This window comes from Narcine bancroftii, chromosome 2, assembly GCF_036971445.1.
Source record: "Narcine bancroftii isolate sNarBan1 chromosome 2, sNarBan1.hap1, whole genome shotgun sequence".
Taxonomy (NCBI): Eukaryota; Metazoa; Chordata; class Chondrichthyes; order Torpediniformes; family Narcinidae; genus Narcine; species Narcine bancroftii.
The window spans coordinates 82,796,835-82,823,863 of record NC_091470.1 but is presented as its reverse complement, the minus strand read 5'-3'; the positions used below and the strand labels follow the sequence as shown (position 1 = coordinate 82,823,863).

Sequence of the window (27,029 nt, the reverse complement as noted above, 5' to 3'; positions counted from 1 at the left end):
TCAGGCATTGCGAACTTTGGGGGTCAACATATACGCCGGTCAACAGCCCAACCCAGGCATCTAGAATATTGGGGCCGACTTGTATGCCAGATATGCCATAAAACCCTTAAAACAAGGCTGAAAAATTGGGTTGACTTGTACGCCAAAATTACAGTACACCTGTAGTTAATCTATTTAGTATGATTGAATGTTTAGAAGATGGGATGCAGGGCCCACAATAGTCATGTGCCTTTTATTTAATGGAGGTTATGAATGAAGCTTGAGAGTACATAACTGTACTAGATGGGCAGGATCCATCTCCAGCTGTCCGACCCTTGGGAGGATACCCTGGCAGCAATCTTCCCTGTGGCAGGCATCACTTCTCTCTAGTTATCGCATTCAGAATTGTCACCATTCTTGAAGATGGTTACTGCAGTGACATCTTTAAGCACCCCAATAATACTTGCTCTACAAAGACAGGAGATGAAAATGTAGATGATGACTCCAGTTCCCCTCTCGAAAATTTAGAACTTTATTTGTGATACAATCTGTGGCCAAGTTTTTGTTATTTTTCTCTAGTCAAGGTTTAAATGTAATGTTCGAGGATCAGATTTATTGTCAGAGTACATACCTAACATCACATACAACCCTGAGATTCTTCTCTCTGCAGGCCAGACAGAATTTCTACTCGTTGATAACTGTGAACTGTACTCAAGGATGCATATACAAAAGGGAAAAATGTGAACAAACTGCAATAGAAAGGAAATAATATTCAGTAATTAATAATGTGCAAAGTAGTAGTTTGAATGAGATTGATTGTGTTGGGATAAGCAACTATTTCTGAACCTGGTGGCATGAGTCTTGGGGCACCTATACCTCTTCCATAAATATACATAGAAAAACTCTCCAATATTAAAATATATATATTTATATGACACTGTGTATGTGTATATATCGTGCTGCGCACACACACCCCCAACTCCCATTATCTAAAATGGTCAGGACCGGTTTTTTCCGGAGAACTGGTAAATTTTTTTTAAAAACAGACCAGTAGCAACAGCAAATCATTTGTAACATTGTTTAAATAACAAACAACAAGGGAAGGCTTTTTAAGCATTAAAATAATGTTTAATTTTCACCAAAAAAATGCTGGCTGCCACTGGCAGCCTGATGTCCCCAGTCAGTTCAGCTCCGAAAAATTTCATATAAATGAGAATTTCTGACTTTTCTGATATCCTCATTAACCAAAATTTAAAAATAATTGGATAACTGAGGATTTCATAGAATCCAATTTTGGATAATTGGAGTTGTGCTATATGTTATATCTGTGTGTGTGTGTGTGTATATATATGTATCGTGTTATATGGCGAGCTCTCCACTGGCCACCGAGACAGAGGTGCACCAAAGAAGAGGTACAAGGACTGCCTAAAGAAAGCTCGGTGCCTGCCACATTGACCATCGCCAGTGGGCTGATATCGCCTCAAACCGTGCATCTTGGCGCCTCACAGTTTGGCGGGCAGCAACCTCCTTTGAAGAAGACCGCAGAGCCCACCTCACTGACAAAAGAGGAAAAACCCAACACCCAACCCACCAATTTTCCCTTGCAACCTGCATCGGACTTGTCAGCCACAAACGAGCCTGCAGGTGACGTGGACATTACCCCTTCCATAAATCTTCGTCCGTGAAGAAAAAGAAGTATATATATCTTTACAAAAAACAAAATAACTCCTCCCTCTCCCTTTCACAGTATAAATCCACGCAGTGTCAGGGTTTACATTTCTGTTGATCATTAAAAATTCTATATGGGGAAGTTGTGTGAGTTTATACTATAGTAGCATCTATTATTGTCCTTTTTATTATTTTAGTTATATTTATAATTGGGCCCCTATATGATCCAAATATGGCTGCCTTATCGTGGTAACTGTGTCATATTTGTTCTTTAGGTTATGTGTAATTTTTTTCTACTCATCTCAGCAGTCTATCGTGCTATCTGAAGAGGGGAGTTGGATTTCCAAGTAATTGCAATACATTCTCAGCCACTGCTAAGGGTATTTTAATAAATAAAATTTGGAATTTAGTTAATTATTTATTTCAATTAAGATTCCCAAAAGATAAAGCACTGGGTCATCCCTAAAGGCCACCTCTGTTATTGTAAATATTTTAGTAATGTCTTGCCAGAAAGGTCTCCCCTGTAGCATGTAAGGACATTCCTATTTCTATCCCACATCAAAACACATTTTCGATATTTCAGATTTTTTTATCTTTGCAACTTCTATGGTGTGATATATAATTGATGTAGAAAACCTTGAAAGTCCACAAAAAAAGCCGCGGAATCTCTCGAAGAACCACCCCTCCCTTTAGCGCCATCTTTTATAAATACTCCTCTCCAGGTGCCATTCTCCCCCTTGCTACTACTTTTCCCAAGTTTTCTCTTCTGAGCTCTCTGTGAACATTTCAATAAAATTTACTTTTAAACAATAAGTACAAGATTTAAAAATTTTTTTTTAACTTAGTCCCATTATAAACATTCTTTGCAGTCTTTCTCTATGGCAACCCTAACCTTTTCATAAACCTTGCAGGATGTCTTCCACCTCGTTCTTAGTCTAGAAAAATAGTCGATTACCAAATTTTTGGAAGGCAGTTGTCTTTTTACATCGTCAAACTGCTTCCTCAAAGTAGGACTAAAATCTTGGAAAAATAGCACTTTTTCATGGACAATTTGGATGGGCCATTATTTTGCTTAGAATATTCATATGCTGCTCCCAGAATTGTCTCCTGTTCCCGATAACTCAAAAGTTTTACCAGGACCAGTCATGGTCATTAATTGCTGACTCTATTGGGATTGAGCCTGAGTGTTCAGTGAGCCCTTTCAGTGTGCAATTTTTCTCTGAATTTGTCTTCTAGCACTAGTGGGATCCATGTTTTAAAGAAGTTCACTGGATCGCTGCCCTTGATTCTTTTTTTCAGTCCAATAATTCGGACATTATTTTGTCTGCTAAATTTCTTCATATGGTCAATCTTGTCCAGAAGACCTGTCCCATTTCCATTACTTTGCATCTTTCTCCAAAGCTTTTAGCTTATCTTGTGTTTTTACCAAGTCTGTTTTTGCTTGGGTCAATCTTTCAGTTAAGTCTTCAACGATTTATTTAATTTCAGTCATCCTTTCAGTCATGTCTCTCATTACATTTTTGACGCCATCAAATCGGTTCTTCATTTTCTATTTTCTTCAGGATAATATTTAGTTCTCGTCCTGATTACCCAGCTCTGCCAGGGTCCTCTGGTCCCTAGACCATTCTTGCACCACTCGATGTTCATGGATGAGTCTTTATTTTATGTTTTCAGCTGCATTGGTTTCTAAGTACTTGTCCATTTTTTTCGTAAAAATTCTCGATCAAAACATGTCTACCTATGTCCTTCGCATGGCCACGCCCCCTATACCTCTTTCCTGATGGTAGCAGCAAGAATAGAGCATGTCCTGGGTCATGTGAATCCTTGATGATTGCTGCTACTCTCTGATGGCAGCGTTCCATTTATATTTTCTCAATAATGGGGAGAGTTTTTCCTATGATGTACTGTGCTATGTTCACTACCTTTTGTAGGGCATGTGAAGATATTGGTGCCCCCTTACCAGGCTGCGATGCAGCTGGTCAGAACACTTTCCACTGCACATCTGTAGATGTTTGTCAGGGTTTCTGACGTCATACCGAACCTATGCAAACTCCTGAGGAAAGTTCATACTGAATCTCCACAAACTCCTAATGTGCTTTCTTCACTATGACATTGGTATATTGGGTCCAGGAAGGTCCTCCAAGATGGTGACTCCTTGGAATTTAAATTTGCTCACCCTCTCCATCTCTGATTTTTTCCCCCAATGATCAATGGATCGTATACTTTCCTAAAATCTACAATCAGTTCCTTGAATCAGGATTTATTGCCAAGAACAACCCATGATATTTGGTGCTTTGCAGTAGCATCATAGTGAAAATATACATATAGCTATCTTATGGGATTACTATAAAATAATAGCAACAGGGCACGAAAAGTAAGGCAGTGTCTTTGGTTTATTGATTATTCAGGAATCTGATGGCAGCAGGGAAGACGCTGTCCTTGTGCTGCTGAGGGCTCGTCTTTAGGCTCCTGTACCTCTTTCCTGATGGTAGCAGAGTGAAAAGGGCATAGGCTTGGATGGTGGGGGTCTTTGAGGATATAGAGGCTACTTTTTAAAGACACTGCCTTGTGTAGATCTTCTCGATGGAATGAAGTCTGGGGCCTGTGATGTCGCAGGCCGAGTTAACAACCCTCAGGAGTTTATTCTTGTCCTAAGAGTTGGCGCCTCCATACCAGGAGGTGGTGCCACCAGCCAAAATGCTCTCCATGGTACACCTATAGAAGTTTACGAGAGTCTTTGGTGACATACTGATCTGCCTCAGACACTTCAAAGTATAGTCAATGGCGAGCCGCCTTTGTGATGTGGAGGCTCAAGGACAGATCCTCGGAGATGTTGACACCCAGGAATTTGAAGTTCTTGACCCTCTCCACTAGTGAGCTCTCACTGACTTCCTTCTGAAGTCTACAATCATCTCCTTGGTTTTGCTCATGTTGAGTGCAAGGTTATTGTTGCACCATTCAATGAGCTAATCTATCTCCCTCCTGTACGCTTCCTCATTGTCGACCACTGTAATGCTGTCGGCAAACTTGTAGATAGCATTGAAATTGTACCTGGCCACACAGTCATGGATGTGTAATGAGTAGAGCAGTGGGCTAAGCACGCATCTTTGGGGTCCACCTGTGTTGATGATCAGCGAGGAGGAGACTTTGTTTCCAATTCATACTGACTGTGGTTTTCCAATGAGAAAGGGAACATGGGGTACATGGCGGAGATTCAGGGGGTGAAGATGAAAGGGATTCAAGTGGAAGAAGGGAAGGTGTATTGTGCAAGTGCTTGCATGATGACAGGTGTCTAATGCTATTCAACAGATTATAATCATCAGTCATTTTGGACAAAGATAATTTTCACTAAAAAAAATGTGGTATTTCCTTCGATACCATATAAAGCAACAGATTTTAGTTTGGACTGCAATCTTCTGCTCTCAAGGCCTTGCACTAGAGGATTAAATCACATGGGATCGATTGTCAGTTGGTAAATTCGATTCAGAATTGGTTTGTGCAAGGAAGACACTGAAGTGGTGGAGGGGTGTTGTGCAAGGATTAGTGCTGGGACCTGTTGTTTGTAATAGGCATTCATGATTTGGATGAAAATATAAGTTGTCCAATTAGTAAGTTTACTGATGAATCAAAAATGGGCAGAATTGTGGATAGTGGGGAAGATTGTCAAAATATATAGATCAATTAAAAGTTTGGGTGAAGAAATTACAGATGAAGGTTAATCTGGGCAAGTGTGGTTTGGAGATCAAATGTAAGAGGAACGTGCAGGCAACTTCTTAGTTATGTAATTCCACCCATGATCAAACTAACTATCCAGTCATGAATGAACACCCATGAAATATTATTGCTAACTTCAAAATTATGTGAAGTCAGATTTTTGTATCTCAGATCATTCCTAACCTGGGGATTAATAAAATTAAATGGCAGGAGCCTTTTGAGCATTGATATACAGAAGAATCTTGGAGTGAAATCCATAGTTCCCTGAGAGTGAATACACATGGTTAAGGTCTTCATCATTCATGGCTTTGTTGGGCAAGATATTAATTATAGAAGTTGGGAAGTCATGTTAAACTTGTATGAAACTTTAAGGTCCCCTGTAGATTGTGTGCAATTCTGGTTGCCATGCAAAAGGAAGGACCTGGAAACTTTGGAGAGGCTGCAGGAGACATTCACCAGGTTGTTGTCTGGATTGGAGTGTATTAGCTAAAAGAGAGATTGTGCAAACTTAGATTGTTTTCTCTGGAATGTCTTAGCAAATCCTGCACTTGGATAAGCGAATGAATACAGAACCAGTATGCCGTGGCCATCAATACCTTGGGAGCGACAGACAAGACCAAGGAAGATCTTTGCTCTGACCTTGTAAAAACCTTGGCTCGTGTCCGCGAGGCAGAGAAACGAATCCTCTGATTCCATTGCCAAGATTGGAAAGAACCAAATCCTTTGGAAAGGTCTGTCTACTTGACGAGAAAGTAGAAGGCAAGGGTAAATGCCAATGAAATACTTGAAATATAACCTTAAAATACAGTGAGATGAGCATAAAACTGTGGGTCAATATCCTCAATCAAGGCAGTAGCATGTTAAAAGATTTTTGAAGTAATAGTATGCTAGGATGTCTGATTTAGTCACTGATACCTAATAACTGGACTGATCATCACCACGTAGGACTTACCATTGTCTATTAGAACCAAGGACAACAGGAGTGAAAAACACTGGAGCAAGAAAAATCATTGTTGAAAGCCTCAAGAATCCATCAAAGAAAGCTCTTCAGTTCTTGCTTGACATGAGATAGGCATCAAACAAAGACTTAACCAGAATATACATTGAAATGAAAACAAATGTTTTTTTTTGGCATTGTATTTGAAAAAAAGATAAATAGCTACATGTGAAACATTTATTGTGTGTCAAGCTGGGTTAATGTATTGAGTAATTGAAAGGCTTGGGGCAAAAATGGCAACTGCCTAATACTTTCTTTGAATGCTGCATGACCTGCTGAGTTTCTCCAGAATTTTTGTGTACTGCATTGGGCCCCAGCATTTGCAAGTTTTCATTTTGCTTTTTTAAGGTATTGAGAGCGAAGCATATTGAAGGTAGCAGAGTAGTATTTATTGATAGTACAATTTCATATATTATTAAACAGGAAAAACAATTTCTGTTTCAACCAACCATGCTGAAGAAAATACAAATAATTATATTCCATAAAATGATATTCCAAAGGACTGTGTGAAATTCGGGGAAAAGGTTGCTCAGCTTGTGTATCGCAACATGCAGTTGAAGTAAAGTAACTGGAATTTTTTTTTAAAAACTGCAAATGTATGAAGATTAAAGCAAACAAACTATTAAATGAATCCTGATGAAGGGTTTCAGCACAAAGTGCTGAGTATCTATTACTTACCACGAATGCTGCCTGACCTGCTGAATTCCTTCAGCATTTTGTGTTGCTCCAGTTTTCCAGCATTTTCAGTCTTGTTTAGTCTCCACTGACAACTCAGTATTATTGAACTTTCTCATGTGACTTCAGGCGATGCAACATCTGTCCTTTTGCCTCTTTTATCATTCAGAGGCTCAAACAGCTTTTCCTCGTGAACCAGCAAATCACTTGCACTTCGCGTCTAGTCTATTACCCTTGGTGTATTAGAGTGATTTCTGATATACCCTGACCTTCCTGTTTGTCATGTTAAATTTCCATTCTATGACTATTCTGACGAAACTCTGTCCTCCTGCACTCTACAGGGCCCAGTAAAAACTAGACGTACGGCACCTCGTAATGTGGGCTCATTGCAGCCTTTTGAATACAATAGTACTCCAACTTTAGGTAACTTGCTTTCTGTCTCAGAATTGGGCATTTCTACTCTATCTGTGATGTTGATTGTTTTTCTTTCTTTCTCCATGGATACAGTTTGATGGGCATTTAGCACGAGCCTGCTATTAGCAACATATACAAAGAAGTGTTATCACAGTGTTGCTGTCTCCATGTGCCCTGGCCTTGTTTTTCTCTCTTACTACTGGAGGGTCTTTGATCTCTAACATTTAGTCTGTTCCTCTTTCTGCATTTGAAACCTGGCCTATTGAGTTTTTCTAGCATTTTCTGTTTTTGTTTCAGATTTCCAGCGTCTGAAGTTTTTGATTTTCATGTAAGGTAATTGAGTGGGTGAGTACTTTTTGATGTTCTCGATATAGTAAATGATGAACCATAGAACATTACAACACAAATAGTAGGGTGTGTTGAAAAAAAATGAACCATGACACTGAATGGATTCAATATAGTGTTGACTATTGAGAATTAAACTTTCACAACTAATTGTGCCTTCAAGGTATTAATACATTAAATGTAACAGAGAATCCAGAATATATGTTTGTCAGTATTGAGGAAACGAATAGAAACAATCATTGGGAATAGTGACTAAGCTGATGAATGTGGCTCTGCTTTCAAGTAAATCATATCTGACTTATTGAAACAAGGTGAGAATGGTGGAAGAATGGATCAACAAGTTACCTGGATGGGAGAAGATATTAAGGCCATAATACAAGGAACAGAAATAGGCTATTCAGCCCATTGAGTCTGCCCCAACTTTCAATCATGAGACCTTGAGATTTAGAAAGTTGCACATTAGTACATAAAAGATAAATAATGACAGACTGTTTCATTGTGATGCAGCAAGGAATTAGGCCCATCAGCCCACAGAATCATTGTTGATCATCGAGCATCTATTTGCATTCATTCTGCACTAATTCCTTTTTACTCTTAAATTCTAGGACCTTCCTGTACACTGAAACAGTTATAATGGTCAATTAATCTACTAACCTGTACGAATTTGGGAGGGATGTGGGAAGTATATGTGTGCCAAAAGGAAAACGTGCAATCTCCGCCCAGAACCTCGTCGGGATTGAACCTTGGTCACTTGAGTTCTACTAACTGGCACTGCTGCTCATAGTGGAATCAAAAACTCAGGGTAATATTGGAAATCTGGAACTCTCACATAGCAGGATAATTGAAGCTTTCAAACCTGAATAAGATGTGGGTTTTTGTTTGGCAAGCTCATCATGATAGAATTAGAAATGGAATACACTGGAAATAGTCAAAAGGTCAGGTCAGACCTGGGGGCAGAGAAAAATAAACAATCTTTACGATCAAAATCCTTTCATTGGAGCAAAGCAAAATTAGAATTCAAGCCCGTTTTAAAATGGGTGATGGTTGATCTGCTCACCAGCCATGATGTAAAGAGTCTGATGGTTTCCTTGCAATTTCTCTCCCCCCCCCCCCCCAGTCATAGCTTTTGATGGCTGTTCTATATTCTGAACAGCCATGAAGCAAAAATCCTACAATCCTCTGTTAATTAAGCGTTGCGATCTTAAAAAAAAAAAAATTCTTTACTGATAACTTTCCTCCCTTTAATTTGAAAGCCAACACATTTGAAAGAGTTAGAATCTGGCTTTTGAATGTCTGACATTATTCGGAGTACGGAACTCAATTGCTTGAAAGGGTAATTGAAGCAGAAACCTATAAAGTTATCTAGATGAGCACTTGAATCGTCATTTTGTGCAGAGCTATGGATTTGAAAATTGGGAGAATTGGCTACTGTGCAGAAAGGAAAAAATTGGAATAAAGGGGGCCTTTTCTGACTGGCTGTTGGTGATGTTTTGCAGGAGTCTGTATTGAATCTTCTGCTTTTCATGTGGAATGTAAATTATTTAGATGATGGAATTGATGGCTTTGTAGTTGATGTGGATGCCTTGAAGATAGGTGGAGGAAGGGGTAGTGTTGAGGAAATGGAGTCTGCAGACTGACATGACAGATTAGGAGGATGGGAAAAGAACCAACAGATGGAACACAACATAAAGAAATGCAATTGGGAGTCCTTTTCCTTGTGCTTCTAAGGTTCCCAGAATTCTCTTGATGCTGCATTGTAAGTGGAGGCAGACCACTCATCTCCAGAAGGCAGTGGTTTTCAAACTGCCCTCTAAACTCACATTCCACCTGAAGCAATCCCTGTGCCATAGGCGCTCTGTGGTTAGTAAGGGATTGCTTCAGGTGGTATGTGGGTAGAAAGAAAAAAAACACTATTTTAATCGTACCTAATTGACTCATTATGTGCATGGTTTCATAACTCCAAAGGAAATGGGCAATGACAATTTTTCTCAAGCAAAATATTTCAATAACAATTGGGTCCAGAGTAGTGGTTCTCAACCTTCCCTTCCCACTCACATCCCACCTGAAGCAATCCCTTACCAATGTATTCCAGGCACCTACAAAAAAAAATACCCCTGATGCCTTCCCTAAACTTCCCACCCTTTACTTTGTACATGTGTCCTCTGGTGTTTCCTGTTTCTGTGCTGGGAAAAAGGTGCTGGTTGTCTACCCTATCTATACCCCCTCAGATTCTTGTAGACCTCCAAGTCTCTTCTCATTATTCGCTCCAAAGAGAAAACTTGCTCTTAACCTTGACTTACAAGACATTTTCCATTCCAGGAAACATCCTGGTAAATCTCCTCTGCACCCTCTCCATAGCTTCCATATCCTTCCTGACTTTGGATTATCTGATTATGTAGAATGTATCCTATTTTCAAATTGCATTCTTACCAATTAATTGGCTGTACATATGGAATATTTTTTCTGCTCAGCTGCTTACCACAGTTTGAAGATAAAAAGGAGTAGGAGTGATCCATTTAGCCCCTCAAGTTTGCTCTGCCATGCAGTAAGAAAATGTCCTTGTCCTCAACTGCACTTTCCAATTTTCTCCCTGTGCTCTTTAACTCTCTTGCCTTTTGTCTCTACATTGAATATATTCAATGACTCCAACTCAATCAGTTGTTTAGAAAATAGAAATTTTCAAAAGTACCTTCTTGTGAATATGTTTATGACGATTGAAGTGCAAATAATAGCCAGGATGGTTCTGAAGTTTAGCTGTGGATTTTTGATGACTGACAGAAGCAATTATCTTAACTTTTTAATCTGAAAGATAAAATGTATGAATAAGTATTGGAAATTCAAACCAGAAAACAATAGAAGCACAGGAGATCACTAGAGGTGAGCCATTCAATCTGCGTTCTGCACCTTGACCATTGGAACAAGAAGTTTACAAGCTTTAGAAACTGGCCAAGGGAATAAGGAAGAAAATGTAAAAACAGGAGGTTAACAGTAGAATAATTGTTGAATAAATTTAGGGATGTAAAGATGATGGAAAAGTATGCAGAGTTAGAGCATATGAATACAGCAGGCCAGAGGAAATGTTGAGAAAACAGGAGAAATGGAAAATTGATAATAAACTTTTGCTGCTTGAAGAAGGAAATGGTCAACTATACACATTTATATTTAATTTGAGAACAAAAGCTGCTTCCCTATTACCATTTGTTTTTTTATGCTTTTAAGAATTTCAAGGAGATAATATCTTGACATACTTTGAGGGATACAAGTCAAGTTTGTAATATCCACTTAATATAAGCACTTACGTTATGTATCATTCTGAGAAGTCATTTGGCCTTCACAAGTATCCTTCCTGAATGAGGAAACAAATGGTAAAACTAAACAAAAATGGTAAAACTAAACAAAAATGGGAACACAAGTATCCTTCCTGAATCAAAACGCACTCCTGGACAAATTCAGTGGGTCAAGCAGCAATTGTGCAAGCAAGGGGCTATAAGGGTTCATATCAACATTATCTCTGTTGCATGATGAATGACTAATCTTTGTATTTCATTCATGTTAAAGCAACAGTGTGTCAAACAAAAGAATGGGTTGTTTATAGTGTTTGACTCTTAACTAATTTTTTTTGAAAAGTTGTACTTCAAAGAAAGCTAACAGGCCCTTCCAGCCCACAAACCCATGAAATCCAAATATCCCAATTAACCAACAACCCCTGTATGTTTTTAAGGGTGGGAAGAAAATGGAACACCCCGAGAAACGTACAAACTCCTTGCAGACAGCGCTGGATTTCAACCCTTCGCGCTAATTGCTTTATTATTCCCAAGTTTATCTTTTTAAAGGTTGCTGCACATCTTTGGGTTGACAGACTGGTGCATCAAACCAGGCTATTACAGGTTTGTTTATTGTTATTATGTTATTAATGTGGTAAAAATATGTAGAAAGAAGATGTACCAGTTTTAATAAACAAAAGCAAATTTCAGGAAGGACTTGAAATGGTCTTTCACCACCAAAACAAGGTTGGATCAATATCCTTCAACTGTAATTTAAAAAAAAAATGTTTTTGGCTTTTAGTATTAAGCTTGGTTGTGAGGAACATCATGGAGACAGGAGGCCATTTAATCCTTTGCATCTACTGTTCAGTAAACCATATCTCATCTTTTAACTCAATCTTTAGATCTCCCATTTTGGATGAAGTTTCTCATCTTGGGTCCTAATGGCACAATATCTTGAGATTCTAGCTCTTTGTTCTAGACACCCCTGCTTGTGTTCCTATATCTCTTCATACATGAATTTTGTGTGCTCCAATGAAACTACTCTTCATCTAAACTTTAAAGTGTATAGTTGCAATCTGTTTAATCACGCCTCCAAGGACAATGCTCTCACCTTCTGTATCCATCTGAGACGTGATTCTCATCCCAGAGGTCCTGCTTTTTAACTTTCTGCTTGATTTCCTAAATTCATGTTTCAGAACTCATCCTTCTTTCTACTGATGTTGTCAACACCAATGTGTGCCATGACTCCTGTCTGTTATCCTTTCTTTAGAAAGTTCTGGACTGGAACTGAAGTCTCTGAACATGCCATCAGGGAGATAACACCATTCTGGAATTGTTTTTGGCCACAGCCTGTTTCTTCTCCTTATGATCAACTCCCCCATCGTACTGCCTGACTAAACTTTTCCATCCCTTGTGCATCTGAGCCAACCATGGTGCCACAACTTCGTTGCTGCTACCGCTTCTGTTGAGAGTCCATCCTTCTTAATGGTATCCAAAACCTGTTTGAGAGGTGAATGACCACGGGGACTCCTGCTTTGTCCACTCTTCCTTGTCAATCATTTTTTTCTGTACCATTGGTGTGACTATTATTGTTAAACCCACCAACAGCCCCATTTTTCCATATTGTGTGCGCTCCATGGTGAGTCCAACATAGAGCAGTAGCTGGGCACACCACAGGCATAGTCACTGGGATCACTGGAAACAGCTCTGATATCATACAGGACAACCACACCATTGCTCTAGCTCCCATATCATATTAATTTCTTCTGCGAAGAGGGGAAATGAAATTTAAATCCTTATCTGCTCATTATTTGTCATTTTTACTGAAGTCTGTGTATTTAACCTCAACAGCTCCTCACAAGATCTGTGATTCCACTCTACCTGGCAGTGCTTTTAAGGCACTCGATCTGACGAAATTGCTGGTTTCACTGCAATCTCTAATGAATGGGACCAGACGTGATTTTTCATCAGGGCTCTGTATAACTGAAATTAGATGCCTTTACTTTTGTATTCAAATACTTTTACAGAATATTCACACTTGCCTTCCTGATTGCTGTGCCTGTATATTAACTTTGACTATTGTCCAAGGGCACCATAGACCTTCTGAAAATCAATATCTTTCAAAAATACTCAATCTGTTTCTGATTTTTCATGATCTGTCCAAATATCACCTTGGTGTCAGCTTTGTCTGATGTATGGTTAAATCATCTGTGTTATTTTTGTACATCATAGTCTATACATGTAAGTTGTATCTTTCATGTTATGTCCTATAAAATGTTGAGCTTTACATTATGTTGAAAGAATGAGTTAAAGCTATTATTACATTATATTGAACTCATCTTGGAGTATTAATAATTAATGATCCTATATAGCTTAATGTACTATAATGCATTTTATATAATTTTTGACTGTTGCTCTTGAGCTAAACATGACACCAAGGAATTGTAGGGAGCAGTAAGGATTTGTGCTAATTTGTAAAAAAAAACTTTCCCGTAACATGATAGATGAAGATGCTAGCAACGAATCATGACCCTTTTACACCCCAGAGTCCACCTCACTGACAAAAGGCAAAGGAGGAAAAACCCAACACCCAATCCCAACCCACCAATTTTCCCCTGCAACCGTGTCTGCCTGTCCCGCATCGGACTTGTCAGCCACAAACGAGCCTGCAGCTGACGTGGACATTTACCCCTCCATAAATCTTCGTCCGCGAAGCCAAGCCAAAGAAAAGAAATCCCTTCAATTATCTGTGTGAATCCCACAAATATGGGATGAGGGGTCATTTTCATCTTGGTAATTGCTCAGCAAGATAGTATCAGAGCCGATGCACATTTTGCCTAGGCTCCTGTGTAAAAGGCTTACCCGCTTTCCCGGGTCGTCGACATTGCTGTAACACTGCAAGTCCTGCCTCCTTTTGCACTGTGATGCTGAGTTCTCATGTAAAAGGTCACACTGACCTAGCTTTTCTTGATCCACTGCGAACGACCCGACCTGACTTCGAGCACAGGTGGTCCACTGCGAACGACCCGACCTGGCTTCGAGCACGGGTGTCCACTGCGAACGACCCGACCTGACTTCGAGCACAGGTGGTCCACTGCGAACGACCCGACCTGACTTCGAGCACAGGTGGTCCACTGCGAACGACCCGACCTGGCTTCGAGCACGGGTGGTCCACTGCGAACGACCTGACCTGACTTCGAGCACAGGTGGTCCACTGCGAACGACCTGACCTGGCTTCGAGCACGGGTGTCCACTGCAAACGACCCGACCTGACTTCGAGCACAGGTGGTCCACTGCGAACGACCTGACCTGGCTTCGAGCACGGGTGTCCACTGCGAACGACCCGACCTGACTTCGAGCACAGGTGGTCCACTGCGAACGACCTGACCTGGCTTCGAGCATGGGTGTCCACTGCGAACGACCCAACCTGGCTTCGAGCACGGGTGGTCCACTGCGAACGACCCGACCTGACTTCGAGCACAGGTGGTCCACTGCGAACGACCTGACCTGGCTTCAAGCGCGGGTGTCCACTGCGAACGACCCGACCTGACTTCGAGCACAGGTGGTCCACTGCGAACGACCCGACCTGGCTTCGAGCACGGGTGTCCACTGCAGACGACCTAACCTGGCTTCGAGTATAGGTGGTCCACTGCGAACAACCTGACCTGGCACGGGTGATTCACATGCTGATTAAATGGTGTTTCTGTGTAAAAGGGGCAAATGACTAACACTTAAGTTTAAAATGCGTTGACAATTGAAAATTATACTTTGTTATGCATTGTTCTGCATCTAAAACAAAATCTATACTGCCCAGAACATCATACCAATGTTTGAAAATTTTGACTTTAAACAATGTTGCCTCTTACAGATTGGTGCTGAAGAAATGTCATTTCCTCCACATATGAATCGTCCTCCTTTGGGGATACCACCATTGCCACCGGGTATTCCTCCTCCACAGTTTGCAAGCTTTCCACCTTCTGTGCCACCTGGTGTGTATATTTGATTATTGATTGTTAAGTAAGCTGTTGAGGATGTTTATTAGTGCAAATTAAATCATTGTGAATTATGCAGTTCTGTAAATTGTTAATATTATGAAGGGATTGGATAGGAGGGGAAGAGCAAAGGTTTTCACATTGATTATTTGGATTGGAGGTGTGAAAATTAGGGTCCATTAATAAATGAGTACTAATAAATCTAGGAATCAATTCATAAACTTTTGTGGAATCTGTTACCCCAAGGAATGTTTAATGAAAATAATACCGAAGAGAAGCTACCTTAGTTCAAGACATGATACTGAATTTTAATTTTCAAAGAAAATTAGTGATGGTTACTACTCATTTTTAAATGCTCCTTTCTACTAAATAAGCAATATTGTGTTGGAGCATAATACTGTTGGTTAACAGGGTATTTGGTCACATTAATTCGATCTTGGAGAGCTGGTTGTGAATACATAAAAAATGTAAAATATAGGAGCCAGAGTATGCCATGCAGTCCCTCAAACCTGCTCTGACATACAGTATGATAATGGCTGATCTGATCATGGATTCTGATCACTTCCTTGCTCAATCCCTGTAACTCTTAGCAACAGTATACAGGTACTCCCTGACTTGCAACCTACGACCTATGTGACTCATGTCCATCCTCACATATGAACAATTTAAAAAAAAAAGAAATATAAAATTTATGTTGCTTATGTTGTATTTGACAAACTAACAGGGATACAGAGCACGTAAGAGCCAAAATATGTTTACTTGTTGGTCAGCGTCTCGAGGTCCATAGGCTGGATGCGGCCATCTTGATTTCTGGCCGCATGCATGATTTTTCACTTGGCACGTGCTGTTTTAAGGACGCATATTCAATATTGGGGAGCTTAACTCTTCCACATGCGCCAACTGAACTCCAGTATGCAAACCCATCATGCATGCGCACAGGAATCAAGAGAGCCGTGCCCAGCCTCCGGATCCTGACACGCCAACTAACAAGGTACGTACGCAATTCTAATGTATGTCCATTCCGAGATATGACCGATCCTTCGGTCTGAATTATGGTCGTAAGTCGGGGAGTACCTGTAGTTAAAAAAAACTCTTGTTCTTGAATAAATTAATTGAACCAGCCTCTCGATTCTAGACTCCCTGAGAGAAATACCTCCTGGTACCCATCTTAAATGAGTGATCTTTCATTCTGAAACTGTGCCCCCCAGGTTCGCGTTTCCCCCATGAGAAAAAACATCCTCTCAACATCTACTGTGTCAAACCCCCTCAGAATCGTAAGTTTCAATAAAATCACCTCATTCTTCTGAACTTCAATGAGTGCAAGAGCTACAGAAGTGTAATTGTTAAGTTACTGGGCAAACAGTCATGATTCTGAAACATTGATCAAGAATGTGAATTAGAACTTGCTGTGGCAGCTAGGAATTAAATTCAACTAATTGTGTATATCTGGAATTTTTAAGCAAAACAAATTGGTGAAATTACCAGATTGCCATTGGAAATCTCCATCATGGAACAAAATGTGACAACTTTAATTAATCTGGCTTCAATGTGTCTCCAGATCCACTGATAAGGTTGACTCTTAACTATCTCAGTTGAGAAGCAATCGGGCAGGAATGGACAATAAATTCTGGCATTTCCTTCAATCTCTATGTCCCATGAATGAATACATATTATAGCCTTCAGCCTGTTCAGTCTTACTTCATATTACACCTTTTCATCCTGTAAATCAATCTTGGGAACCTCTGAAGGGTTTCTAATGCTTAAAATCGATTAAAATTACACAAAAGGTCACATTAACGCCCTTTGCAGCTGTAGCAAGTCTTCATCTGCATTTTTACTCCACCCCTCTGCAATAAAGGCCAGCATTCCATTTGCTTTCCTGATAATTACTTGCTGGACCTGATTCTATTTTGCTTTTTCTGTAGAAGACATCCAGCAGTTTGTTATTACCATTAAAGCTACATTTTGCTTTTCTGTTCTTTCTATTAAAGTTGGTAATCTCACATTTCACCACTTTATATTTCATCTGCCAAATTTTTGCCCACTAACTTAACATTCTTTGTATCGCCTCCTTCCAGTCTTATTTGTGTGTTGTCAGCAAGTTTGGCTGCAATGCATTCAGTATATTCATCTAAGCCAATATTATATATTGTAAATTTTTGAGGCTACATCACAAATCCCTGTGACCTGCCAACGTGAAAATAAATGTTTCTCACCTATTTTTAGGGTGACATTTTGTCATTAATGCTATAATTTCTTACCTTTACTGTAACCTTTTCTGTTCCTATTGGAGATAAAATACACACTGTATTGCTAGTTCCTCTATCTACTTTGCACATAGTTTCATTTTCAGAGCTGTTGGCTTGCTTGATTGTATATGATTGCCTAAATGTTCTGCTGTCTAATGCATTTCAGCATTTTCCCAATGACAAGGCAAGTAACTAGCCTGTTTTCCTCCTTTCTGTATCCTTTTTCCCAAATAAAGATGTTAGATTTCCATCTTTCCAATTCACTGGGACCTTTTGAGACAGTTTGGGAAAAATTCACCATCTCTGCAACCATTTAATTAAAGTCACCAAGTTGCAAACACTGGAGATTTATCAAACTATTCTGATTTGTTTGCCTAGTATCAGTGTGAATGAGTAGCTTTATTGAGTCAGGAGTTTAGGGTAGTGATCTCCTTGACATGTTTAAAATTGTTTATTTCTAGGGGCACCTATGATTCCTGTTCCTATGGGAATAATGACTCCTGCCACAACTGTAAGTATGGTCAATATCTAGTATAATTCAACTGTGTTTAAAGATTTATTGAATGTTTGTACCAGAGATTATACTTGTTGTGCTGTCCCTCGAGGTCAAGGATGACTTTCACTCTAACTCTCTCGGTGAAAAGGTCAATATGGGTACAGCACTGATGGGGCAAGGGATTCTTGGTGAAGGGGGAGATCATGCTTTCGTGATGGTTTTATACTGATCTGTATAATCCCAACAAAGGGTTTTAAAATGCTGCTAGTTCATTTGGAGTAGTCATGGACCAGGGATGTTCATAAGTTGGTGAACTTGCACTTCATTAAGGAAGCGTTGAGAACATCTTAGAGTTGACAATCTCTCTATGATAGAACTTTGAGTTCCTGTTTTGGGAGCATGTTATCAGCCATGCAAGTGACATGCCTATTCATAAGACAACTGAGAATGAATAAATTTCAGTTCTGAAAATGTTGACCTGGGAGACCCCCAAAATTGCTTCTATGATCTAGTCAGTAGATTTAGAAATTGTGTCAGTGCTTTGAATTACCTGTTGTAGATGGTGTTTGCCTCAGATGGGTTGTGGTCACCTATTGCCTTATGGTACCAAATAGGAAGTTTTTAGTGTATTAGTTCAGTTTATATCTGCAGTCATTCATCCTGAGCTGGCAAGCATGTCATTGAATCAAAGACATTTCCATTATGAGGAGTCTATTTAACCCATTGTATTCATGACATTCAAAATGATGTTGAGGCAAATCCATTACCCAGCTCATGATACAGGGCCCTCCCTGTAAGTCGATGTTTGTAAAGAACTTATCCAGATGCTTAAAAAATGGTAATGAGGGTTTCTGTCTCCACCTCCCTTTTAGGCAACAAGTTACAGACCCCCATCATTCCAGGTAGATTTTTTCAACTTTTATCTCAATCTGACCTCTAGGTATTGTCTCCTACACTCGGGGGAAATAGACTGTCCTGCAAGTCCTCTTCTACACTGTCAGCATTTTTACACCCCAATTAAATAACTGCTACACTGCATTTATGAAATAGACTCCCCACGCATGGCCCTGGTGTAATCCTCATAAGTACTTTCTAAGACTGCTATATCACCTCTTCTCTGATGTGATTTTAGAATTGTACACAAGTGACCTCGTTATTCCTGTAGAATGGTGGCTCAAGCTGTATGTCTTACCATACTTTTAAAGTTCTCATAACCTTCCTAGTTTTGTATTCTATACAGTACCTTGTACATTGAAACCATATTATCCACATGCATCTTAATTGCATTTTCTCTCTCTTGCCAAATTATGAAATAACTTCCTGCAGCTTATTTTCTTGCCAATGATGGTATAACCTTTTTAATTATGGTCTAGTTTTCCCTTGGTTGCTGTGTGCTTTCCTGATCTCTCTGCTGTGAGGGATTTTGTCAAACACCTTGATAAAAATCAACATCAAACGCCCAACATTTTCAATTCTACTTGAAATCATTTAAAAAAGAAAGCACGTTCCAATCTTTAAAAATTAATTCCAATTGTACTTGATTGTCTTTCTAAATAATGTGCACTGCACCTCCGAAATGATTCCAATAATGTACAACTTATTGTTGGGTCGGCTGGGCTATAATTACTTCGTTTATCACTTTGTACCTATTGAACTAAGGTGATCTTATTAGCTGTCTGGCACCAAACTTGTCGCTGAAGAGAATTGTAAAATGGTGGTAAGAGCTTCTCCCTCGCCTGGGGTACAATTTTGTGATAATTGTAAGTGCTAGATTTCTTTAACATATGTCCAAAACAAACTGTATTGTCATCCTTGATATTTGCAAAGTATTTATTTAGAACCACACCTGATTTTTCTGTCTTCACAATGAACTGCTGTTTTGGGCTTTTTATTTTTGTGCAATTAGAAATGATCTTAATCTTGCCTTGATTTTTACCAACAGTGGTATGTTATCTAATTTCTTTAGATTGCTCAATTACTTTTTTATGTCAACCTTTCAAAACCCAAGTGTTCCTTTTTAGTGAGCCCTTTACCTTCCCATTTTTCAAAGCTGTTTTAACACTGCATGCTCCCTCACCTGAGCTGTGAGATGATGAGGACAGTTTGGAAGTTCTTTTTCTTGCATCACATGGTGGCTACAGTCCTTTTATTGGATGTTGCATATGTGCTCTGTATCCTTTTTATCTGCTTGTTCTTTCTATTGATTTTATGATTCCTTTCAAGTAGCTATTTTCTATTTACTTCAGTTAAATATATCTCACCTGGTAGAGCATTTTCTTCCAACTTTGGCTCGCATCTATATTATCTTCAATAATCCAACATTTAATTGAACAAATGCTCTCCTATTGCTAACCTTTTCCTTCAGCCTTGTATGTATTCTGTGCGTTCTACACCTTGCATGATTTTGTTGCCAATGTTTATTCTTTTCCCGTGCTGTTGATGTTGCATCTCATATTTGGTCTGCTGTTTCTCTGCATCAGTTTGGTGGCCTTGAGTACAAGACCCTCTTTTATATTTTCTCGGCTCAATCTGTTTACCTTATGAATTGATCTTTTGGTTACATATAATTGCTCCCCATAATGGTGATAATTTCCTGAATTAATATTGTTACAACTTTTTAAATCTTTCCTCCATCGTTCCTCACCTAAATGCAGAAATCCTACCATTCTTTGTCTACCTGTGCCTATACCTCCCCCACCCCCCACTCAAAAACCAAAGTGTTAACTTTATTTCCTCTGCTTTCCATGATTTATTGCCTAAATCCCCTTCAACTTTACAAGCCATACACCCTTATGACATGGGTTTCCTTTTCTCCACTTAATTTAGGTCAAGTTTTCACTAGGAAGTTTTATTGTAAGGTGTTCATATCATCTTTGATGTGATTTAGCTCTTTGAACTGATGGAAGTTTTACCTCTCCTAAGAATGATGCCAGTCAAAAGTTGCCTGCTGGCAACATCTGTCGAGTAAATCTATACTTTTTTTTCCTCTGTCTCATAAACACGAGACGTCAGGAAATGGAAATAATATCTATTTGAGATTCTCTGCTATAATATACTCCCTATCATCCAACTGCAGAATACCATCCATCTTTGCAGTTATGTCATGGCTAGAACTTGAAGTCCATCATCCTTATCCTTTCTATTGCTGCTAAGTGCTTTCCCTGATCATGGCACCAAGAAGACAAAACTGCGTCTTAGCATTGCTGCTTCTTTCAAATGGTCCAGGTTAAATGTTTAAAGTGAAAGCTCTAAAATTAAAAGATGCTAAAACTCATTTTTGTAGAATTTAAATATTGAACTAAATTTTTTCTTGCAAAGAAATTTCTAGTGATTAATGGCCCTGAGATATTAGGGTGCCTAATGAATGATAGAAAGAATGTCATTCAACCCCATGTGTCGTCAGTGCTGTTCAGTTAGATCATGTCTGATTTTTATTTCAAATCATCACTGTTTATATTTAAGTTTCAAAACACTTAGCCCTAAATTCTCTGAATGTCCTTCACCAGCTTCTCCCATTTGCTTGGTCTGCACTTTCCTTTTAGAATATGTTTAGGCAGTGCATTCTTTGGTTTAGCCAGTCTTAACCACATCAGCATGGCCCTACACTGTGTAAATCCAAACACGTTGTGATGCCCAAGTAGGCCCTGCCCTCAACAGCTTTGATGTTCAGCTAAGCAACAATCAAGAAAACCATTTAGAGTTAAGGAATCAAAAGGTGTTAACTCTTCAATTTTCTTTAACACAATCAATTAAACCACTTAACAATAGGGCCAAAGCATTGATGTAGTCTTGGGTAATTCAAATTATAACTTGATTCACTCTTCTCTCTCACAGTTCCTCCTCCTTAATGGAACTGGCATTACTGAGCCAGACCTAACCCAGTTTAGCTTGATTTGGTGGATTTTTCCAGCACAGATGCTGGTAATTACAAATAGCTAGTGGTCTGCTTGATTCTATGAAATGTCTAGGGTTGGATCAGAGCCAGTAGATTCCAAGTAAATATATCTTGGGAAGTTTTGTGACCTGCCATTTGGGCATGCTTGTCTTGAATTCATTGAACTTGAGCTGTCAATCAGCAGTAGACTCACAGAACATAACTGCATTTCTGGGTCAACTACAAAGCTTGTCAACTTCATTTTTGAAATCTCCAGTCAATACCCTTTCCTTTCCAACCTTGGTAACATAAAGAAAATATTACTATTCATTGAGTGATTTGTGAACTGCTTCTGAGGGGCCCACTATGCATTTTAAGGTTGTGTATAGTTTTTCAGCTGAGGTCTAACCAGAGCCCTTTGTATTTCAGCTCAGTGGAGGTAAACACCATTATTCCTTCAAACCCATTAATGTGAGACAAATTTAGTTTAAATAAAATAATTTTCAGCTTTGCTATATAATTGCCATCTCAAAACATTTTTAATAAATGTGAATGAAAATCTAGTTATCTACGAATTCATTGTTTTTATGTAGTTATAGTAGCAGTTAAGTTTACAGGTATTTGGTGTTGATCCATGGTGATGGACATTCATTTAAAAGATTCATGTTGAAGCTTGATTGTATTATAAAATAGTGCATAGGAAGGGTGCTTAATACATCTGGATTCAAATTTCAAATTATGATGTTATGCAAAAATTGAGGGGGAAATAAAGTGTTAGTTTTTTTGGGAATGTAACTTTTAATTGTGGAGATTTGATCCAGGTATAGGAAACTAATGATGAATTTCATCTAAGGATAACATAATCTTTTATTTTTTGAATGCTGGTAACAATTGTTTTCTCTTTACAACCTCTTCTGAAAGCATTGAATCCTTGTTGGATGGTTGCTCCTTGCTATCAAGGTCGCCATTATTCATGTGTTGGTGAGCTATGTGCCACAGCTCGATCATGAGATGCGTGCATACAGTTATAACAGGTATTAGGAAATGCTGCTGAGTGTTCCCACTTGTTGAGTCACTCTTCTGATCGGATCTGCATCTTCTAGTTAGATACAAAAATTACTTCAATTTAATATAAACTGGAGTGTGTACAGCACTGGGTGGTAATTGACCTCTAAAGGATTGGATAAGGGAAAATTGGCTATAAGCATTTTAACATTGTTAAAAATGAGAAACAAGCAAGCCTTTTTCATTTTCTCTAAGTAATTCTATTTGGGATGAAAGGATTATTTAATTAGATGAATAGCACCTTTCATTGTCCAAACTTTAGAAGAGAAAAGAATGATAAAAGTAATAAGATTCTTTAAAGGACTTTACTGGCTAGAGATGTTGAAAGACTGCTACTCCTTGGTTCAGAGATTCTCAGGCGGGGGGGGGGGGGGGTTGTCTCAGAAAAGGGGATCATCTACACAGGACTAAAATGAGGACAAATTTTCTCAGTGAAGGGTTTGAATATTTGATTATTCTGTTCCAAAGGCATGTGTGGATGTTCATTTATTGAGTGCATTCAGTGCAAGAAAACAATAAATTTCTTGGCATTGGGGCAATCAAGGGCCATGGGTGTTGAGAGAATTTTAAAGTTCAGCCATGACCATTTATGGTGTGGCCTATTCCTAAAAAATTAATTTTTCTTACAATCTGGTGATCCAAATTCATGAAGAAATGGTCTGGCAAAAAAAAAGCTAATTTTGTGGGGCATGACATTGAGGTGGCCCCCATCAAGACCCATATAGAACATTAAGGATATTGACTTCAAAATATGCCACTTGTTTTGCCAATAACCATCATGAAAAGGATCCAAATTCAGTGTGGGTTCTCTGGGACTTTTGCTTGCCATGTTACTTCATTTATAAGTAAAATCAGAGTCATTACAGGCCGGCATAAATTTAGAATACATGTCATTTGTAAAACTGTCTTCCATGTGTGAAAAGAACTTAATCCCATGTTTCTATAAGATGTTTTATTTACTACTGTTGTTGTCTCCCTCCCCCTTTTCAGGTCTCCATGCTGTACACCATGAACCGTTGCCCAACAGAGGGCAAACAGGTAACCTGTTATGGGACCACTGCCAGTGGCAGTGTATAACCGAACATTAAGAATTATAAGAAGACAGTTCCTTCCCATATTTTTTTCCTATTTCCCAAGGTTTACCATTTGTCTTCAGTGCAATCCCAGACACTCTTGCTGAATTTGGAGAATCCACATGGTGCATTGTACTGAATAGATTCAAATGAACAAAAAAAAACAATGGGCTTTCTAGGTGCATGTGATTAGGAATGGATTGCACAGTGCAAGGTGAAACAGTAATGCAGCATTAAAGAATGAGTTGGGTGGTTACAGCAAATGGGGGCATTAATTTAGCAATAGGACAGGAGTGTAATCAGGAGTTGGGGAATACCACTGAACTATTTTCAATGTGGGAGAGAACTTGATGGTGTCATATTTTTTAAATGTTAGTTTTTCAGCAGTTGAACTAGTTCACTAAATCCATGTGGGGGGGAAAAACGGCTCTATTTAAATACACTTTTGTATATTTAATCGCAGTAGCTTTGGTCCCCTTTAGGAATTATTGTGCAGGTGCTAGCAGCCCTCTTAATGGGAGAGTGTGATCCTGTTGGGAGGTTTCTTCCATAATGGTAAGCTTCAATAAATCCATTCCAGCAGATTCTTGTAAGACATTGTAGCCAGAAATGGAATCCTACCTCATTTTCTGTCTTGATTATCCACAAACTGGGATATTGTATCTGTTGGAGCAGCATGAGCATCAGCGCCTGCAATGCATAGCTAATTTGGTACTAGGTAACAAATGATAAGTTTTTTTCTTCTCAAATTGTGATCCTGGTTTATCCTGTATCTTGTGAAAGATTGTTCATTTTTTGGACCATGTTCTACAGGTACTATTATTGCCTTATCATTTGCCTATTCCTTTGAGTGTGCATGTTTTTCACTGGTGGAGGGAACAGGGATAGCCTTCTTCCCTATTTGATGAGATTATTCCCGATTTGATGAGATGGCCAATCTGTAACCTATCTCCATTTACTTTTACCCTATATCCTTTAGTACCCGAGGTTGGCAAAATTATGCCAATCCAGGATGGAAGTATAATAAATGATTGCGTCAAATATAGTTTATGGAAGACTTCAAAACTTTATTACTGTTACCATGTTTTATTTTCTAACTTCACTCCTTGAATAAGTTTTACCACTATGCTCCAAGAAATCCATTTCAGCTGAAATTACTTCTCTACCCTGGTGGTTCCCTTTAATATCGTACTTTATTACTCTTATGTACAAAATGCAACCATACTTGGTGTAAATGTCCCTTTGGAATTAAATTATTCTCATTAAGCTGCACTGCTCTTCTAAGGTCAGGCACACAGAATTGTCCACACTACTCCAGTTCTGATACAACCAGAGATTTTTTTTTTGCAGCTTCAACATACTGAATTTACTCGTCCTCCAGATATGAAGACTAACATTCCATTAGCCATCCTGACAACATTTGAAAAATATTAATATCTCTTCAGCTCTCTGAGATTGAGCATAATCTTTTGTATATATCTTGGGTCTAAATGTTCACAGATTGAAATCCATTTGCCACATTTAACCATTTGCCTAATCTATTAAGTGCTTAGTTCTTTCATGTACAGCACTCACTCCCATGCATTTTCTTTCCCTGTTTCCTTTTTTCTTTCCCTCCCCTCCTCCCAACCAGTTATTATTTATTTCCCTCACAACATTAAAATATGACCAGAAGAACTCCATGGGTCAGGCAGCATCAGTTCGGGGGTGGGAAGGGATGGTCAACGCATTGAATCAAAACAAAGAAAAGAGGTGAGAGAAGACAAGTGAAAGAGAGGGCAGGCAGGTGATTAAGTAGAACCAGGTGAGGTGAGATGATGGGCTGGTGGAGATCATAAGGGGGAGATTTGTTGGAGAAAGATCAAGGCAGATAAAGAATGAGGGAGATGGAACTGAGGGGAGGGTGGAGGTAGGGATAGGCTGGTAAGTGATCAGTTGAGAACGAGACCTCAGATGGAGGGGTCTGATAAGGAAGGTGATTGGCAGATGGAGCCATTTGGGGTGGGGAATGAAAGTGTGAAGGAAAATGCTGGAAGAATCTGTAGAGAAGTGGAATAGAGGAGTGTGGAGTAGGTTACCTGAAATTGGGAAAACTTGGTGTTTTTATCCAGGTGGAATGCAAGGTGGGGCACTGTAGATTGTGGGCAGATGTTCCATGAAATCTTTTCGGAGCACCTGCACTTAGTTCCCTTCGGCCACCCTGACCTTGTTAAGTGCCATTTCATCTTTCCATTCCTCTGCTAACTTGTCTGTCCGCAGCCTTCTTTACTGCCTGGGTGAGGCCATACACAAGCTAGAAGAACAACTCTGTATTTTGCCTGGAAAACCCACAGCTCTATGGTATGAATGTTGAATTTTCCAATTTCAGATAACCTGCATTCCATGTCCTTTCTCCTAATCCACACAGGTTCTCCCAGCCTTCCCTATTACCCACTTCTGTTTCTTTCCCTCACCTGTCTTTCAACCACACATTCTATCCACTGGATCTCCTATTCCCTTCTCCAGCTGGATTCATCTGCCCATTATCCTTATCTGTTTCAGCTTGTAACCCTCCAACCTCTGGCTCTACCTCTGGCATACCTTCCGCCTCTTTTTCTCCTTGTCTGTCACACAACTCCCAACTCAACCCCTCCCCACCTGACTCATTTGCCCAGCATCTCTTGTTTCACCTATCACCTCTCACTCCCACCTCTATACTAGCTCCCTCTGGACACTCAGAAGCATAGTCTCAACCTGAAACGTCAACTGCCACTTTGCCTCCACACATGCTAGCTGACTTGATGATTCCTCGAGGAATTTTTTTTTTGCTCTCAATTAAAGTATCTCCAGCATTTTATCACCAATTTGTTGGTCTCTTGTGGACAATTTGTCTCTGCTTTGCACATCATCCCTCTAATAAAGCTACTTGATTTCTCTCCAAATCTGTTTTTCTTTCTCACCTGTTTCATTTGTTTAATTTTGCTTGCACCATTCAGTTTATTTTCTTTGCATTTATCTTTGCTCCCTCTTCACATTTAATCTTTCCTGCGCTGTATTCTTTTCTCTCTCTTCCTTTGCTCTAGGTGCTTTCTCTGCTACTATTGTTTGGTGAGGTGTGCAAGAAAGGTGCATCCATACTTAGTGTTCAAACAGTGAAGTAGATTGGTAGGTCTTGTGATAGGAGAAAAGCTTGGAATGATTGGCAATAAAAGCCAATTCTTTATTCACTGCTTGAATACTGCT

General features: G+C 39.3%; 1 protein-coding gene across 14 annotated transcripts in view; it reads left to right on the top strand.

The window, feature by feature from the left end:
• The window catches only part of rbm25b (RNA binding motif protein 25b), a 100,691-nt gene that overhangs the window by 29,003 nt on the left and 44,659 nt on the right, over positions 1-27,029 (top strand). For 4 of the 14 annotated variants that reach the window (XM_069917268.1, XM_069917270.1, XM_069917269.1 and 1 more), the window contains 6 exons: positions 14,927-15,047; positions 16,259-16,324; positions 17,761-17,810; positions 18,668-18,697; positions 22,099-22,140; positions 23,725-23,772. In XM_069917268.1, the coding sequence (XP_069773369.1) occupies positions 14,927-15,047; positions 16,259-16,324; positions 17,761-17,810; positions 18,668-18,697; positions 22,099-22,140; positions 23,725-23,772 (357 nt within the window). Of the gene's footprint in view, positions 1-7,744; positions 7,793-11,610; positions 11,680-14,926; positions 15,048-16,258; positions 16,325-17,760; positions 17,811-18,667; positions 18,698-22,098; positions 22,141-22,229; positions 22,704-23,724; positions 23,773-27,029 lie in introns of those variants that run through there. The other 10 variants (XM_069917277.1, XM_069917274.1, XM_069917278.1 and 7 more) reach the window with 7 other exon arrangements.